The sequence below is a fragment of the Malus domestica genome, chromosome 15 (genome assembly GCF_042453785.1).
Source record: "Malus domestica chromosome 15, GDT2T_hap1".
Lineage (NCBI taxonomy): Eukaryota > Viridiplantae > Streptophyta > Magnoliopsida > Rosales > Rosaceae > Malus > Malus domestica.
This window is the reverse complement of record NC_091675.1, coordinates 37,027,075-37,046,082: the sequence shown is the minus strand read 5'-3', so window position 1 is coordinate 37,046,082 and position 19,008 is coordinate 37,027,075. Positions and strand designations below refer to the sequence as shown.

At 39.2% G+C, this 19,008-nt stretch overlaps 1 protein-coding gene and 1 pseudogene across 3 annotated transcripts; both read left to right on the top strand.

Moving 5' to 3' along the window:
* Nucleotides 1-691: 691 nt before the first annotated feature.
* On the top strand, nt 692-7,292 carry LOC139191892 (cytochrome P450 71AU50-like; annotated as a pseudogene).
* LOC114821756 (uncharacterized) lies at nt 7,246-9,270 on the top strand. 3 transcript variants are annotated; one of them, XM_070814144.1, is made up of 3 exons: nt 7,246-7,712; nt 7,859-7,964; nt 8,508-9,270. In XM_070814144.1, exons 1-3 carry the CDS (start codon nt 7,527-7,529, stop codon nt 8,687-8,689), a joined length of 474 nt encoding a protein of 157 aa, XP_070670245.1. In that variant the 5' UTR covers nt 7,246-7,526; the 3' UTR covers nt 8,690-9,270. The 3 variants fall into 3 exon arrangements, with proteins under 3 accessions (XP_070670245.1, XP_070670247.1, XP_070670246.1); XM_070814146.1 differs by having other exon boundaries at nt 7,504-7,712; nt 7,859-7,934; nt 8,513-9,270; XM_070814145.1 differs by having other exon boundaries at nt 7,504-7,712; nt 7,859-7,934.
* Nucleotides 9,271-19,008: the final 9,738 nt, after the last annotated feature.

Here is a 19,008-nt window from a genome sequence, read left to right as displayed (position 1 = left end):
ATATACTTTACTACAATCATAAGAACGACATCGTATCTCAAGTTTGCCTTGTTAATTACATCCTTTCGAATATAACTAATTATCTACTTATCCACTAATCACAAGAAAACAAAGATTCCGACCCTTCTTTATGTCCATTGAACGTTGATCGTCTGTTTATTTCCTTATATTTTGTTTGTTACAAACAAAAGTAGGGTTTCAAACTCTGTACCTAGCCTACTGCTATTCATCCCTCTGCCCACCGTCCCCACTGGGTGAACCACAGTGGCTGTTTTTAATTTCTTTTTGCCGGATAAATAGTCAAGGAATGGTTGGCTCCCTACATAAGGAGAAATTTATAGTTGTGATGGGAACACAAGTGGTACATCACGTGTTTTAATAGGAGTGATGGAAAATTTTATTTTTTAAGTTATTAACTTTTTAGCACACATATCTCACCGTTTGTATAGTAACACGTAATGTATCACTCCGTGTACCGGTCACACTGAAAAATCTCTCCTACATAAGAGGTTGAACTTGCTCCTACTCATGTCAAATATTATAAACAAACACAACCAAGAAAAAGAAGAAAAAAGAAGAAAAAAGAATAAGAAAAAGAAAAGCATGTCATTGATATTGTAAATATTTGTACTGCTATCGAACCAGCACACTAGCGAGTAATTAAACTAGTCCATCATTTGAGTACTCAGCCATGTATTGGGTTAGGGCAATTGTTGGGTTGCTAGCACTTGTTTATGTGCTGCAAGCATGGACCAAAAGCAACAACAAAAAGAAGATACTGCCTCCCGGTTCTAGAGGGTTTCCGCTGCTTCGGGAACCTGCATATGTTAGGGGAGTTCCCTCATCGGGATCTGCATTGACTAGCTCAAAAGCATAGCGGCATCATGTACCAGTGCTTAGGGCTTCCTCCTGTCATTGTTGTCACATCCCCTCGGGCTGCTGATCGGCTGTTTCTCAAAACACATGACCTTAATTTTGCAAGTAGGCCACCACTTGAAGCTGCAAAGCATATCTCTTGGTGGAAAAGAAACTCGTCCTTTGGCGAGTACGGCTCTTATAGGTGAACCATACGTAAGATGTGTAACCTCGAATAGCTTAGCGCCCATCATTTCTTTCAAGTCCATGAGGAAAGAAGAGCTTGCCCTTTTGATTAACTTTATTCAAGAGGCTGCTTGTGGTCGAGCTTTCGTCTCTCAGAGCAGACATTAGTTGCCTGATGGTGTTTGGGAAGGAGTACAAGGACAAGGAAATCGATGAGAGGGTTTTCAAGGCTGTGGTACAAGATGTTAGAGTTCTATGGAACAGCAGAGCACAAAACCAAGAAGAAATCAATAAGATTTTGATTTCAACCAAGAACGAAAACGAAAATGGAGATGCGAAGAAGATGAAGAGCTCTATGCATTTTTTTTTTTTTTTGATTTCATTCAGCTATGACTGAAAATGATTAAAAAGCTACAAACGTAGAGTGGGGTAAGATATAGCCGTTTGAAGGCGCACTACCTCTCCCATTACACAAACTCACGTGTATCTCACATGCTCACATATGAGTGAGATGTTATACCATGAGACACACATACATTTAGCCTATTAGCTTTGATTTAATCTCAGCCTTACATTTCCAAACTAAGAGAAAAGAGACTTTGAATTATAATGAAATAGAACACAACAAACACAAGGCAGCTGCAAGGCTTAAACATCAACACTCTCCCTTAAGCTGTCAGCTGACTTTACTCCTAGCATTTCTCTGAAATAGTTGAACTTCTCCTTTGGTAGTGCCTTTGTCAGGATATCTGCCATTTGTTCTTCAGATTTGCAATAAACAAGTTCAATCTCATTCTCTTGTATTGCATCTCTGATGAAATGAAATTTCCTGCTAATGTGTCTTGTTTTCTGATGAAACACAGGATTCTTGGCAATAGCTATTGCTGAAGTGTTATCACACATTAGCACAGTAGGTTCAACTTGTTCTTCTCCGAAGTCTTCCAACACAAATCTTAACCATTTGGCCTGAGATGTTGCTTCAGCAGCACTTACATATTCTGCTTCTGCAGTGGATAATGCCACTGTGTTTTGTTTAATTGATGCCCAAGAGAACACACCTGAGCCAAGATTGAAAGCATACCCTGATGTACTTTTCATGTCATCAATACTCCCAGCCCAATCACTGTCACAATATCCAATAAGAACTGCTGACTTTCCTTTTACATATTCAATGCCAAAATCCATAGTACCTTGAATGTATCTCAGTACTCTTCTTGCTGTTCCCATATGTTTCTTAGTTGGACCATGCATGAATCTTGCCAAGAGACTAGTACCAAACATTATATCTGGTCTAGTGGCAGTAAGATACAGAAGACTTCCCACCAATTTCCTGTATTCAGACTCATCTGCAGCTTCACTCCCATCATTCTTGCATAACCTTTCAATTGCTGCCAGTGGTGTTACCACAGACTTACAACCTTGTAGTCCAAATTTCTCCAGCAGTTTCATTGCATATTTCTTCTGATGTATGAAGATGCTTTTCTTGGTTTGAACAATTCCCATACCAAGAAAATGATGGAGCAATCCCAAATCAGTCATCTCATAATGCTGCATCATGTCGTTTTTAAATCTGTCAAGCATTGTGTCACCACTTCCAGTGTACACAATATCATCAACATAGACAGAAACTATGAGAATCCCTGACTTTTCAACCTTAGTATATAAGGTGGCTTCATTAGGACTTCTTTTAAAACCTGCCTTGGTGAAGTAAGAATCAATTTCATCATACCAAGCTCTTGGAGCTTGTTTAAGACCATATAATGCCTTACTTAACTTATACACTTTATCCTCCTTGCCTTGTATGACAAATCCTTGAGGCTGATTAACATAAACTTCCTCTTTGAGTACACCATTAAGGAATGCAGATTTTACATCTAACTGGAATAGTTGCCATTCTTTCTGAGCTGCAAGTGCAATCAAAGTCCTTATGGTGTCAAGCCTAGCAACTGGTGCAAAAGTCTCATTAAAGTCAATGCCTGGCTTCTGTGAATAACCTTTTGCAACCAGTCTAGCTTTGTTTTTCTGAATGCTTCCATCAAGGTTCAGTTTTGTTTTGTATACCCACTTCACACCTATCACAGGTTTGCTAGATGGTCTATCTACCAGCATCTATGTATTATTCCTCTCAATCATGTCTAGCTCAGCTTGCATAGCTTTCATCCAAGACAAATCTAGGGCAGCCTCTTCATAATTCTCGGGTTCCATAATGCATACATTACACTGTGCAATGACTTCATTTAAGGATCTCCATTTCTTTGGAGTAGAATCATAGCTCTGTGATAGATCAATGTTTGAGCTTGGATCATCAGCATTAGTATTCAAATCATCTAGTGAAGTATCAGAAATAACCTCAAGAAATACACTGCCATCTTGAACATTTGACCCTTGAGTTAGATCAGATTCTGCCATATCAGTAGTGATCGATACACTGGACTGTTTTCCAGAGCTGTCATCCCAATCCCATCTAGCACTCTCATCAAATACTACATCTCTAAACAATATAATCTTACTAGTGATAGGATCAAATAATCTGTATCCTTTCTCACTGGTTCCATAACCCACAAACACGCATTTGTGACTGTTGCACTCAAGTTTGTGTCTTAAATTCATGGGAACATGAACATAGCATACTGACCCAAAAATCTTCAAGTGTGCAATTCTAGGTTTTCTTCCACTATAGGTTCAAAAGGAGTCTTTTTATCCAAAGCCTTAGTGGGACATCTGTTGAGGAGATACACTGCAGTGTGCACAGCTTCTGCCCAAAATTGGTATGGTATGCCCTTTTCATGTAACATAGTTTTTGCCATCTCCACCACAGTTCTATTCTTTCTTTCTGACACACCATTCTGTTGTGGTGTGTATGACATGGTTAGTTGCCTTTGAATCCCAGAAACATTGCAATAGTCACTGAATTCAGAAGACAAGAACTCACCACCTCTATCACTTCTTAGATACTTGATTTTGTACCCACACTGCAATTCTGTCATTGCTTTGAACCTTTTGAAATACTCCAATGCCTCAGATTTGTACCTCAGAAAGTAGACCCATGTCATTCTCGTACAATCATCAGTGAACAGAATGAAGTACTTGTTTCCAGCATTTGAGGCAATTTGCATTGGACCACAGATATCAGTATGTATCAATTCAAGTGGGAATTTAGCTCTCCAAGCAGATTCTCTTGGAAACGCATCTCTATGTTGCTTGCCAAACATGCATCCTTCACAGACATTCTTGGAATTTTCCAAGTGAGGTAGCCCGTGAACCATTTCTTGCTCCCTGAGTTGCAGGAAACTCCTTGTGTTTAAGTGCCCTAACCTCTTGTGCCAAATCTGAATGCAATGAGATACACTAGCTTTTAATGCTAGTGATGTGGCAGGCATCATTGTTAAAGGAAAGCATCTGTTGCTAGTCATTTGAACCTTAGCAACCAGTCCATTCAAGTTCCAGCTATCAAAGATACAAACTGCATTATCACCAAATAGCAGATAGTAACCATGTTCCAACATTTGCCCCACACTTAGAAGATTTTCGTCCAAACCAGGCACTAGCATTACTTCTTGTATGTGCTTTCTTCCCATCTTGGTTTCAATGACTAGTGTGCCTATTCCTGCTACACTCACAACTTCACCAGTTCCCATTTTTACTTTTGCATTCAGATTTCTACTCGCATTCACCAGCAAGCTTTCATTTCCTGTCATGTGGTTGCTACAACCACTGTCAATATACCAAGTGTTATTGACCTTCACCTGAGACACAGAGTTGCAAGCAAAAAATAATGTTCCCATATCATCAACCTGATTTGCATAGTTAGCCTTCTGCACCACTTTGTTCCCATTACAGTTTCTGACTTCATGACCAAATTTATTGCAATTTGTGCATTTAGGTTTTCCTTCAAACCAGCACTTTCCATAGTGCAGTTTATCACAATGTTTGCAAGCTGTTTTGTTCGAATCATGAGAATTATTCTGCTTAGAGATAAAATTAGGCTTAGTATCCCACTTTTTCCCTTTGTTCTTCCAATTTTTCCCTGATTTCTGTGTACCAGAGAACCCACTGGGTTTTTGAAACTTAGACCCAACATTTAGACTAGCAAATGCCTTTTCAGTAGAGTGATCAGTATGCATATCAAGCCTTTGTTCATAACCCTTCAGAGAAGCAACCACTTCTTGGATTTCAAGTGTTTCAATATCCTTTGAGTGTTCAATCACAGCACAGATAGAGTCATAACTTCTAGGCAAGCTTATAAGTAATTTTTGAACAACCCTCTCCCTAGATAGTTCTTCACCATAACTCCTCATTTGATTCATGATGTCAAACAGTTTAGTAAGATATGCAGACAAAGATTCATCATCTCTCATCCTAGTATACTCAAACTCTCTGCGTAAACCTTGTAATTTCACATTTCTAACCTGTTTATCACCTCTGAATTCTTGCTGTAGGATATCCCAAGCTCCTTTGGAGGTTTCTTCATTAGAAATCCTGGGAAAAATCTGATCAGACACAACTCATTGAATCAACCCAAGGGCCTTAGCATCCTTCATTATGATCTCCGCAACGTTTGTTGACATTTGAGTAGCTGCATCATTCTCCTTCTTTTCATCAGCTATCGCAACCACAGTAGATGACTCTGGGATAGTAAACCCAGTCTCTACAAGATCCCAAAGTCCATGAGACCTGAGAATGGTTCGCATTCTGATATTCCAGAATTCATAGTTCTCGCCATTGAAAATGGGAGTACAAAGTTCAGAACTCATTGATCCAGCCATGTTAGACACAGATCTTCGATTTGAAGATTTAAGAAACTCGATTCTTCAGCGATTCACTGAAGAACCCAGAAAACACAGATTCACGCCCAGATTAAAGCGATGAACTAGGCTCTGAGGCCATGTTAGAGTTCTATGGAACAGCAGAGCACAAAACCAAGAAGAAATCAATAAGATTTTGATTTCAACCAAGAACGAAAACGAAAATGGAGATGCGAAGAAGATGAAGAGCTCTGTGCATTTTTTTTTTTTTTTTTATTTCATTCAGCTATGACTGAAAATGATTAAAAAGCTACAAACGTAGAGTGGGGTAAGATATAGCCGTTTGAAGGCGCACTACCTCTCCCATTACACAAACTCACGTGTATCTCACATGCTCACATATGAGTGAGATGTTATACCATGAGACACACATACATTTAGCCTATTAGCTTTGATTTAATCTCAGCCTTACATTTCAAAACTAAGAGAAAAGAGACTTTGAATTACAATGAAACAGAACACAACAAACACAAGGCAGCTGCAAGGCTTAAACATCAACACAAGAGGGCATGCATTTAGCTGCCACCCCTAAGTTTGGTGATTACATCCCTTGTCTTGCTCAACTGACCTCCAGGGTGCTTATTCTGGACAACAATTTTGTTGCAGGACTTGCTCGCAGGATGGGCACTACAGCAACAGCAAATGAGTGGACACTCTTCGAACTCATCAAGCATCCGCAGGTGACGAAGAGGGTCCAGAAGGAGATAGAAAATGTAGTCGGCATGGAGAGAATGGTGGAGGAATCAGAGCTGGAGAAGTTGGAGTATTTGGACATGGTATTGAAGGAAACCGTGAGGCTTCATCCAGTGGCACCATTGCTGCTTCCCCACTCAGCCAACGAGGACTGCAACGCTAATGGCTTCCACATACCCGGAAAATCCCGTGTTATGGTCAACATATGGGCAATTGGGAGGGACCCTAATGTCTGGACTGATGCAGAAAAGTTTGTACCGGAAAGGTTTGATGGAAGAAGTATAGATGTCCGCGGACGTGACTTTCATTTTATTCCCGCAATGCAGTTAGGCATAACGATGGTACAGCTATTGGCGGCACAACTTGTGCGTTGTTTTGATTGGGAACTTCCAAATATATGTTGCCAACTGAGTTGGACATGAAGGAGGAGTTCGATCTAATATTTCTACTTACCGCCTTCGTCAGCTCAGCAGATATATATATATATATATATATATATATATATATATATATATATATATATATATATAACAACTTGTGCCTTCGTCAATTAATTAACTGTTGACAGAACAGTATACGCAAGTTTGGGAATAATTGTACACTGATCAACTTGTTTCAGAGAGGCCCAAAACCTAACAACTATATTTCTCTGTTGAATGAGTGTAACGTACGTACATATAGTTGTGTGTCAGTCTATTACTCTATTTTGTTGTCGAGGTGAAGAAACTCTATGTTGGAAGGGATGTTCTTTAGAGATGCTCTAAACGAGATGTTATAAAGTTTATATGAGGCAATAATAGTAAAAAACTACAATATTAGGGTATGTTTGTTTGGCCTCATTTAGTGGGACTGGACTGGACTGAACTGACTACTTCCTAATGTAGTCCCATGTTTGGTCCGTGCTGGGACTAAGTTAAATGAGATTAAACGGGATTCGCGTGGACTATCGACCTCGCAAGCCGTTCTTAGCGCGACCCTCGCCCAACCATGGGACTCCAGAGACCATCTCTGCTTCGCTCTTTCCGCTTTGCTCTTTCCATCTACTTCTTCTTCCCCACAGCTTGCATACAGACAAAGAGAGGGAAAGAGAAGAAGGAGAAGAAGAAGAGCCACGGAAAGAGGGTAAAGGGGAAAAGGTTTTGTTATGGGCTACTGGGTGAAAAGAAGATGGAGGTTTGATTCTCCAATTTTCCTGTTTTTTTTTTTTTTTTTTTTTTTTTATGGGAAATTTATTAATATGTTTGGATTCTGAGAAATCATTCAACCCTTTTCGCTAAAGTTCTAATCCTCTGTTTGTTTACACCCATTTGAAATTGCAGTATCTAGGGCAAGCAAGGACAGCCGTCATCGATGGATCTAAAGGCGAAATGGGTGACCTCGAAAATAACTTCATGGGTATGTTTAATTTTTGTTTTGGTGAAATTGGTATGGTTTGAATAGTTGTTTTCGTGTTTGATTACTGTTTTTTCAGTGTTTTATGCATTTTCAGATTTTTGGTAGTTGATTAGCGCCGCTGAAATTGTTTATGTACTTTGCAATGGCAGTAGTCTGGTGTACTGAGCTGCATATTTTATTCATATTATTATCAATAATAATTAGGTGTCCCATGAGAAAAGTAAAATGATAAGTGAGTTGCAAATTTTGATTAGAAAAGTAGTATGAAAGACAGAATTGTGTGCCTCAGCATGCTCGTCTATTTCCTATCAAGTGTTTTTCCTAATGTTATTACTTTGTGAAATGATCAAATGAGGATTACTTCCTAATGTTATTACTTTTAGTACATTGCAAAGAAGGAAAATTAAAGGAGGCTTGCTACGTCCATGAAAGTTTGCCAAAAATGGAAGTTACTCCAAATCAGTATGCCAAAAATGGAAGTTACTCCAAATCAAATTCATACAAAATAATTATTTAGGGCCTGTGTATTAAAGGAGATTTTTAGAGCTAACAAGTTTCTTTTTCGTATGCTAGAGAAGTCAATGATGCCTGAGCCCCTGCTATGGAATTGTACTATTGATTGTTATGGAAGATATGAGGATCTCAGTACTGCACTCTCTGTAAAGGATCAATATGCTCACTTCTGGTGTTCATCCAAATGTGTATACTTACAATGCGTTGATCCATGCACAAGAAGTAAAAGGAGGAAACATTGATCATGCTCTTGCTCTAAAAAAGGAGATGGTTATCTGATCTTTGTTCTGACGTGGTCTCGTATAATTTGTTGATAGGTGCTGCTTTTAAGTTAGGGCTCCAGTTATATGATGAAATTCTGAGAATAGGATTTGATCCAGATTTATTTACTTACACTGCACTAATCAGAGGGCACTGCGTGAGAGGTGACATGAAGGAGGCAGAAGAGCTTTTTACAAAGATACATAAATCTGGTTTACCTATCGATCATGTTCCATATCGTATATTTTTCAAGGAGTACTGCTAAATTAAGGAGCCTGACATGGCATTTGGTGTTTACCAGAAGTGGCTGGGAAGGGGATGCAAATATCTGGAGCTGAAAATGAGGTTGATTCAAAAGTGATATCAAAGCTGAAAATGATGTTTCCCCAATTAACTAGCTTTTTGTGAATCATGGGAATCTAATTTTGAATGATAATATTGTAGCTAGCTATTGCAAGTACGTTGCAAATTACTGTAACTAGCGTATATTGTAGTTATTGTAAGTATGTTGCAGATTATTACTTGTTTTCTTGAATTATGATATTTCTTTTGTGCCAAGAAATTTGGTTCGTCTTTTTATTGAGTCTTGCTCATCCAATAATATTAATTTTGATCATATATTTAATAGAAGAAATTAAAATTGATAAATTTAGTCCATGTCCGAGCAAACACCAGACTGAATACAGTACTGTTTTCATTATTTTGCTTCTTAGTCTGACACTGCACCAAATGTTTCACCAAGTTAGTCCAGCTTAGTTTAGTCTAAGCTAGTCCAGCTTAGGAGCTGAAGTTAGTCCAGTCCGAGATAGTTGCACACAAACATATCCTTAGTGTTTTCTAACCGAAATGTCAATTCTTATGTGTCATGATGTGGATTGGCAGTAAAGTTGGTTGTTAAATTTAATAGAAACTTTAAATTAATAAATGCTTTTTATCATTTTTATTATTGTTGTTAGTTCAAAAAAATATTTATTACAATTATAAAAAGTAAATAATAAAATAAATAATAGTTTAATTTGATACATCAGATAGAGAATAAAATTTTAAAAATTATCAAGTGTCACATAGTCTTTTAAAATTAAATTTTATATTTACAATTTGAGGAGATGCTCTGATTATAATTGGCTCCTTATAAGTTGTAACTGGGTCACTTGAAGCATGGTGGTCAGTTGTTTAGGCCTCGTTGTGATTGGGCGGTGACACAGTTTCTCCTTTTTTGCACAAAGCTTAAAAAAGTTCAAGATTGTTGCAGTCATATTTAGAATAGGAATGTGATTGTGTAAATCATAGGGAATTTGGGAATGTATCTTATATTCCTATTAAGATTAGATTACCTATTAAATATTATAATCCTAAAGGGAAAGGTTTTACCCTTCATACTACTATAAATAAAGACACAATGGGGTGAATCAAATACACCTCACAATTAAATCAATCTATCTTCTCTCTCAATATTGCCGAACCCCTCTCTCTCTCTAAACCCTAGATCGTTCAATCAAATAGACCTACAACACGTTATTAGCACGCTCTTGCTAGAAGCTGAGAATTGAAGCATCGTTGGAGGAGGTTATCATCCACCAAATTCAAAGGCTTATTCGTTTTCTGCTAATCAGGTACGCTTAAAATAAAAGAAGATATTTGAAACGTCCACGAAGCATGAAAACATTCCCCATGATTCATGAACCCCTCTATGTTTATATTTTCCTTTCAATATATATATATATATAGGAATTGCTTAAGGGGAGGGATCCCCATTTTTTCAAAAAAAATGGGGACACGCTCCCCACCGTTGGATTTGAATTAAATGAAATCCTGTGGTTGAGATTCTATGACCTGTGTTTTAATCTCAACCACACGATTTCATTAAAGTCAATCTAACGGTGGGGAGCGTGTCCCCATTTTTTTTGAAAAGATGGGGATCCCTCCCTTTAAGCTCCCTGTATATATATATATTGTATATGTTCATATATTTGTCAATATATATATATATATATATATATATATATATATTTGTTTCATGCATTGCACAATTAAATTGTTATGTGGAATTTGTGAGTCAAAGTACAAAATTAAATTAGAAGCAAATATGAGTTTCCTAAACCCTAAGGGATTTGAAAAGAAAAAAAAAAGGGAAATTGGGTGTGGTGCGGCACACCCACCGCACCACCACTATGCATACTGATACTAGGCCTTAGCTTGGGGCCAAATGGATGGGCCTGCAGCCCTTCACCCTTGCACCGTGCCTCGTAGCCACGCAACAAACCCAGGCCCGTAGTCTTCATTCAAATCCAGCCCAGTTGGCTGGGTGTTTCCCACGGCATGCATCAACCTACAAGGCTGGGCTTGCAGCCACCCCACGGGCTGCTTTAGCAGCCACCTGAGCTTTTTGCTCACGGCACCAAGCCCAAATTATTTTGGGACTATATTTTCGATCCAATAATATTATTTTAATATTATTTAGCTTCTACAATCGACTCTATATGGCCCCAATTTATTGAATTAATTAAAAATGACCTGCAGTCCATTAATCTGATAATAAATCCAAAATTATTGACCTGAAGATCACTTTTGGACATTAACAATTCAATAATTTATTTTTATACTTTGAATCGTCACATACTTTTGTAGTAACAAAGCTCTCACACTTGAGTTCCCGAAGAACCTCAAATCCACTATATCCAAATTAGTATATTACATTCTGTGTTTCTTGCATGAACATCTCATTATGAACTAATTGTTCATAAAACTAATTGAACCTGTAGTTTTAAGTTTAGTGCCTTTGAAACCCAAAGTTTTCATTCAAAACATACCACATGAAACCTGTAGTTTTCATGCATAAATTAAACTACTATATGTCTATAGAACCTGTATGTTCTACGATATATGTATATGGCTTACCATATGACTAATCATGTTTTCTCCCTTCATTTTAGGGACATTTCGAACTTGAACAAGCTCGATTTCTCCGCTCTAGAAGTCTCTAGAAGAAACTATCTGAAGTGGGTTCAAGACGTGAAGCTCCATCTCACTGCAAAGGGTATTAGAGCCACCATCGAGGCACCTATCGCCGACAAACCTGTTGACGAAGCTCATAAGGCTACTGCAATGATCTTCATCCGAAGACACATTCATGATGCACTGCAGACTAAGTATCTCGCTGAGGAGGACCCACGCACCCTCTGGCTTGCTCTGGCCGACCATTTCGATCACCAGAAAGACATATACTTGCCTGAAGCAAGACACGACTAGTAGCATCTTCGCTTCCAGGACTTTAAGTCCGTGAATGAATACAACTCTGAAGTTTGTAGAATCCGTTCTCTGTTAAAATTCTGCAAAGTGGAACTAACCGAATCAGATCTCTTGGAGAAGACCTATTCGACCTTCCATGCCACCAATATTGTCCTGCAGCAACAATATAGGGCACATAAATTCACCAAGTTTTCGGATTTAATCTCTGTTTGACTTCTCTCTGAAAAGAAGAACCAACTTTTGATGAAGAATCATCAAGCTCGACCCACTGGCTCTAACGCCGTGCCTGAAGCGTATACGACCTATTCTAGTAGCCATAAACAACGAAAGAATCATCGTGGCCATGGCAATGGGTGGCAAGCCTAACCACGGGACCAAGATCAACAGAGTACCGCACATAAGGGAAGAAATGTGACCCAGCAGTGTCTACCACTCGCCCCCAAGGTCCTAAACTTCAAGAACAAGGGCAAAGCTCCCGTTCAGGCTGCTTCTACTGAACTGGACATGTGTTATCATTGTGGATCAAAGGATCATTGGTCACATGTATGCCGAGCTTCCCCTGAGGCTATTGCCAAATATCATTCTCGTCGTGAGTCTAACTTTACACATGTGGATCATCCGAAAGATGCAACTACGTCAATGGAGATATCCGATTTCCAGGAGGTGTTAAAAACTATAGATGAATAAATTAGACATGTTTTTAGGGTGTTTACCCCTAGTGGCCGAACCCACTAGGAGTGGCCGGCCCTACCCCCCTATTTTGCTAGGTTTATGGTTATATTTCGAATAATTTGTTTGGTTTTAGTTTGTTTTGAATTATGGATTGTTATTTGAATGGATATTATTTTCTCGAATTGCTTAATTGAATGAATGGACTTATATTTATACATGTGACCAATTCAATCAATTTATTTCTAGGTATGTCTAGTGGGGAAGTTAGTTGTCTGGTAGATAGTGCAACCACGAATACCATCTTGCGTGAACGACACTATTTTACTAACTTAATACCCAAGAAACCTCATTTGACAACTCTCTCAGGCCCATCCAAACTAATTGAAGGATACAGAAAGGCACGTATCATGTTGTCTAATGGTACAATTTTGACCATTAAGGAGGCATTCTATTCTCCAAGTTCCAGAAGAACGTTGCTGAGTTTTAGAGATATTCGAGATAATAAATATCATCTTGAAACCAGTGAAGATCATGGTTCTGAATTTCTTTGTATCACTTCATATGAATATGGCCAGAAGCATATTCACAAGAAGTTGGAACGCTTGCCGAATGGGTTGTACATCACAACCATTCGCGGCATAGAAGCCCATAGTGTGGCTGGCCCTATGCCTGAGTTCCCGGACACTTTGTTGCTTTGGCGTGATCGTTTGGGACATCCTGGACGTGACATGATGCGCCGTATCCTCAAATATTCACACGGGTATAAGTTACATCCCTATGTTAGACTCCCACCATGCAAAGCGTGTTCTTTAGGGAAGTTGAATACTTAACCCTCATATACAAAGATTATTCACGACCCCCCTAAATTTCTTCAGATGATTTAAGAGGACATTTGTGGACCAATCCAACCAATCTGCAGACCATTTACATATTTTATAGTGTTGGTTGATGCATCGACAAGATGGTCACATGTTTGCTTATTGTCCACACGCAACGCCGCGTTTGCTAAACTTCTAGCTCCAATCATTAAGCTAAGGGTTCACCACCCTGATTATCCGATCAAGTCGATTCGACTGGATAACGCTGGAGAGTTTACATCACAGACTTTTGACGATTATTGCATGTCAGTGGGAATTAATGTGGAACATCCTGTGCCCCATGTTCACACCCAAAATGGCCTGGCAGAAGCTTTCATAAAGCGCCTTTAATTGATAGCTCAAACTTTGGTTATGAGAACCAAACTGCCGGTATCTGCTTGGGACTATGCAATATTGCACGCAGCTATGTTGGTCCGCCTGAGGCCCACCGCTATCCAACCACATTCACCGTTACAGTTGATCACTAGATACGAGCCTGACATCTCGCATTTACGTGTGTTTGGGTGCACCATTTATGTGCCAATAGCGCCGCCGCTACGTACCAAAATGGGTCCTCAGAGAAAAATGGGAATCTATGTCGGTTATGATTCGTCATCAATTGTTTGCTACTTAGAACCCTTGACAGAAGATATCTTTACCACATGTTTTGCAGATTGTCACTTTGATGAGACAGTTTTCCTGTCGTTAGGGGGAGATAAGCATGCTAACGTTCCCGTAGAACGCCATGAATTGTCGTGGTATGCTTCCACTATGTCTCATTTAGATCCCCGCACTGCCCAGTCTGAAAATGAGGTACGTTGAATTATAGATCTTCAGAGCATTGCTCAAAGCATGCCAGATGCTTTTAATGATCTAGCAAAAGTGACAAGATCACACATACCCGCTACAAACACACCTGCAAGGATAAATATACCCCGTGTACGTCAACAACCCGCCTAGGAAGGCTGGACCATCCCCGAAGATGGGGAGGCCGCACCCTCCACACTGCAAGGTACATTGGCGGCTAGCCAATCATCTACTCCGACCCTGAAGCGTGGCAGACCCCTTGTTTCAAATGATTCACAACCCCGGAAGAGGAAAATGGCACCAGCTAGTGGCCCTAGTTTGAATCCGACCATCGTACACTCATCTATTCCAACGCATGAGGTTATTCTAGATTATGGTGATGCTTCAGATGAAACATGCCAGCCTCTCGAGAATCACAAGATTTCGATCCACTACACAGTATTGGATGAGGTTTGGAATAGGAATGAGATGATTGTTGACAATGCATTCGCATACTTAGTAGCTACTACAACATGCTCAGCGATGACATTGAACCATGTTCCATCGATTAATGCCGACATAGAACCGATTGGTCAAACTGGAAACAAGCAATCCAAGTCAAACTCAATTTGCTCGCGAAACGTATGGTATTTGGACCTATCGTTCCTACACCACCGCGCGTGAAGCTCGTTGACTACAAGTGGGTTTTCGTGAGGAAGAGTAATAAGAAGAATGAAATAGTGCGATACAAAGCACGCCTCATAGCGCAAGGCTTCTCTCAGCACCCAGGGATTGATTACGAGGAGACGTATTCCCCCATAATAGACGTTATAACGTTCCATTACCTAATCAGTTTGGTAGTTTCCGAAAAACTAAATATGCAGCTTATGGACGTGGTAACTGCGTATCTCTATGGAGATCTAGATACGGAAATTTATATGAAAGTTCCAGAATGACTTCCATTGACAGGTTCAAATAGTTCTAAACCACGGAACGCTCTCTCAATTAGGTTGAGGAAGTCACTCTACGTATTAAAATAATCTAGACGAATGTGGTATAACCGTCTGAGTGAATATTTGACAAGTCAGGGTTATGTGAACAACGAACTATGCTCATGCGTGTTCATAAAGAAGTCACATTCCGGATTTGCAATCGTTGCAGTTTATGTCGATGGCATGAACCTTACTGGGACTCCCGTAGAGCTTAAGGAAATTGCTACACACTTGAAATCGAAATTTGAGATGAAAGATCTTGGGAAAATTCGATACTGCCTCGGCCTGGAAATCGAGCATTGTTCGGAAGGAATCCTAGTACATTAATTGAACTACACCCAAAAAGTGTTGCGACGTTTTAATGAGGATAAACTGAAGCCTTCAAGTACACCCATGGTTGTTCGAACTTTAGATGATATACGAGATCCCTTCCGTCCAAATGAGGATGAGGGAGAGATTTTGGAACCCGAAGTTCCTGACCTAAGTGCAATTTGGGCTTTATTGTACTTGGGTTAGTGCACTAAACCTAACATCTTCTTCGTTGTGAATCTATTGGCTAGATACAGCAATGCGCCCACACGCAGGCACTGGAATGGTGTTAAAGACATTTTCCGCTATCTCAAAGGTACCACAGATTTGGGTTTGTTCTATACCCGCGAATCTCCAAGTGTTGTCGCCCCCTATGGGCCTCGGATTGATTCTCGCCTTGTTGGTTACGCAGATGCTAGATATCTGTCTGACCCACATAGAGCACGTTCTCAAACGAGTTATGTCTTTATCGTTGGAGACACCGCTATATCTTGGAGGTTTACCAAGAAACTGCTAGTTGCAACTTCGTCTAACCATGCTGAGATTCTCGCCTTACATGAAGCATCGCGTGAGTGCTTTTGGCTGAGAGAAGTTATGGAACATATTCGAAGCACTAGTGGTCTTACATCAGTCGTTGACCGTCCTACGACGATTTTTTAAGACAATACAGAATGTATCGAGCAGCTGAAAAAGGGATACATCAAGGGAGACAACACCAAGCACATAACGTCGAAGTTCTTTTACTCACACCAGCAGCAGCAACATCAGAACATTGAAGTCAAGCAAATCCGTTCCCAGGACAACCTGGCCGATCTCTTTACCAAGTCATTGCCCAAGTCTACATTTCAGAAGCTCGTCTAAGGAATCGGTATGTGTAAATTATGTGAGTTGAATCGCTTGTAGTTCTCTTATTTAGAAGTTATGTCTAACTCAGGGGGGGTATCTAGAAGCATACTCACATGATCTTAATGTACTCTTTTTCCTACGATTAGGCGCATTTTTTCTCACTAAGTTTTTGCTACCTAACGAGGTTTTAATAACCATCCTGGGATGATCATACTCTGTTGAGTTTACTACCTTTGTCCAGTTTGATGTTCGTTTTAGACATTATGCATACTTCTCACTTTTCTCCTTAGTCTATGGGTTTTTCCCATGCCTTGGGTTTTACCATAGCGAGGTTTTGTGAGTTTTACTACAAATGCATACTTCATTTAAATTTAAGACTCGTGATCACCCGTTGTGTCGATGACCTCATCAACTATTCTACCTTATCTGCTGAAGATCTGATGCGATGGTTTGTTAAGTATTTACACACTCAAGGGGGAGTGTTGCATTCATATTTAGAATAGGAATGTGATTGTGTAAATCCTAGGGAATCTGGGAATGTATCTTATATTCCTATTAGGATTATATTACCTATTAAATATTGTAATCCTAAAGGGAAAGGTTTTACCCTTTCTACTACTATAAATAAAGGCACAATTGGGTGAATCAAACACACCTCACAATTAAATCAATCTCTCTTGTCTCTCAATATTGCCAAACCCCTCTCTCTCTAAACCCTAGATCGTTCAATCAAATAGGCCTACAACAAAGATAACCCTTTTTTTTTTTGGTCAAGGGTAAAATTCATTGCCGCAAAAACAAACAAACAGAAAGAGGTCCAAATACATGGAAAACACTAAGCTAAATAATGGACCCCAAATCACCACTGTAACAGAGCTCAACCAAAAGATTGAGCCCAAGATAAACAAACAAAAAGCAAAAAAAACCCTAGCAACTCTGCCACCATCGAAGCCGCCGACCAGAAACCAACGCAGATGCATGCATCGAAGATCCAACAAAACAAAGGCTCCAAATTGGAAAAGAAGAATGTTCCACCCTTCACCACCAATCACCACAAAGTCCAAATCTGCAACAAACAAGTAGAGGAAGCTAGTGAAAAAAGCTTCCCACAACCAACAGTGCAAACTGCACACAGCTAGAAGGTGGTGGTGTGACCACCCAAGCACCAAACAGGAGTTAGAGCTCAATACACCTTCCGAGATGGCCACAAACCGCGGTAACAAGAAACGATCGCAGATCTAGAAAATTGTAGGACAAAGGGAGGCCAAAACTAGGGATAGGAAGAAAATAGATTAAGTGGAGCCATGTATGTGAAAAATCTAGAGGTAGAAGGGAAAAAGGGAAGTCGGAATTAAGCTTTTCCGATTGAGGCCTAAGAGCAGTTGGATCAGCACCAAATCAAGTTGGAAAATGGAGAAAAAATGGGTCGGAAAAAGAGAGAGAACCTAGCGTACAGAGGAGGGAAAATAGACAAAGAAAAAAGGGTTGCCACCGACCCTAGCCTAGCTGAGGGTCGGTGGCTGAAGAAGACGCCTGAGATGGAGGCTCACATAAACGATGAGAATGAACTCTCAGATAGAGAGAAGGTCTCTCACGCGGAGAGAAAAGTTTGAGGACTTCCTCATTTTTCAGTTCAAGATAGACCTTTGTTTGGACATATGTATGCTGAAATATTTACTGAATGCCACACTTATTGGGAGAAATATCAAAGTTAATGTGGGGCATGAAATTTTCTGAGCCAGAATAAGGCAGATCGGAATACAAACACCTCTTAAGTCTGGTTATGGACTAGCCAATTCTGATTGAGCTGAGCCATACAAACGGACCAACGGTAACACCAGACATTTGAATGACTAAACGATTTCTGATTCGAATGATTTTTTTTGTAAAGATGATCTTCAAATGAAGATTAAATAATTAAAAGTTATGGATTATGAAATTTATATGGTGCATTATTTGAATGAAGTGGGATATATGCATTTCTTATGAAGGTACCCAAGTACTTTCCTAAACTAGAATAAGAAATGGAAAAATACTTGCTTTCTCCCTTTGAGGCCTCTTTGGGAGATGAGCTCATTTTCCATTTGCGAAAAAAGTATTTTCACTGTAGAAATCTACAATCAAAATCGTTCAATATCTTCATCTTCATTTGAAGATTATTCCTACAAAAAATAATTCAAACTGGAGATCATTTGTTCATTCAAATGTATCAAATAAATCAACGGTATAGATACCAAGTAACATATTAATAATGAACCGTCTATTTATTTGATATATTTGGATGACTAAACAGTCTTTGTTTCAAATGATTTTTTGTAGGGATGATCTTCAAATAACAATTAATATAAAAACTATTATGATTATGAAATTTTTACACTAAAAATACGTTATTTACAAGTGGAGGAATGAGCTCAAACCCTAAAGAAGATGCAAGTATCATTCTAGAAAATGATAGTACATAACATACTACAATAAGGAAAAAAAATTCCATATTAGTAGAATAAATTATTTATTCAACCACCATACTGAAAAATGATAGTACATAACATACTACAATACAAACAAAAACAAAAGAAAAACACACTACGA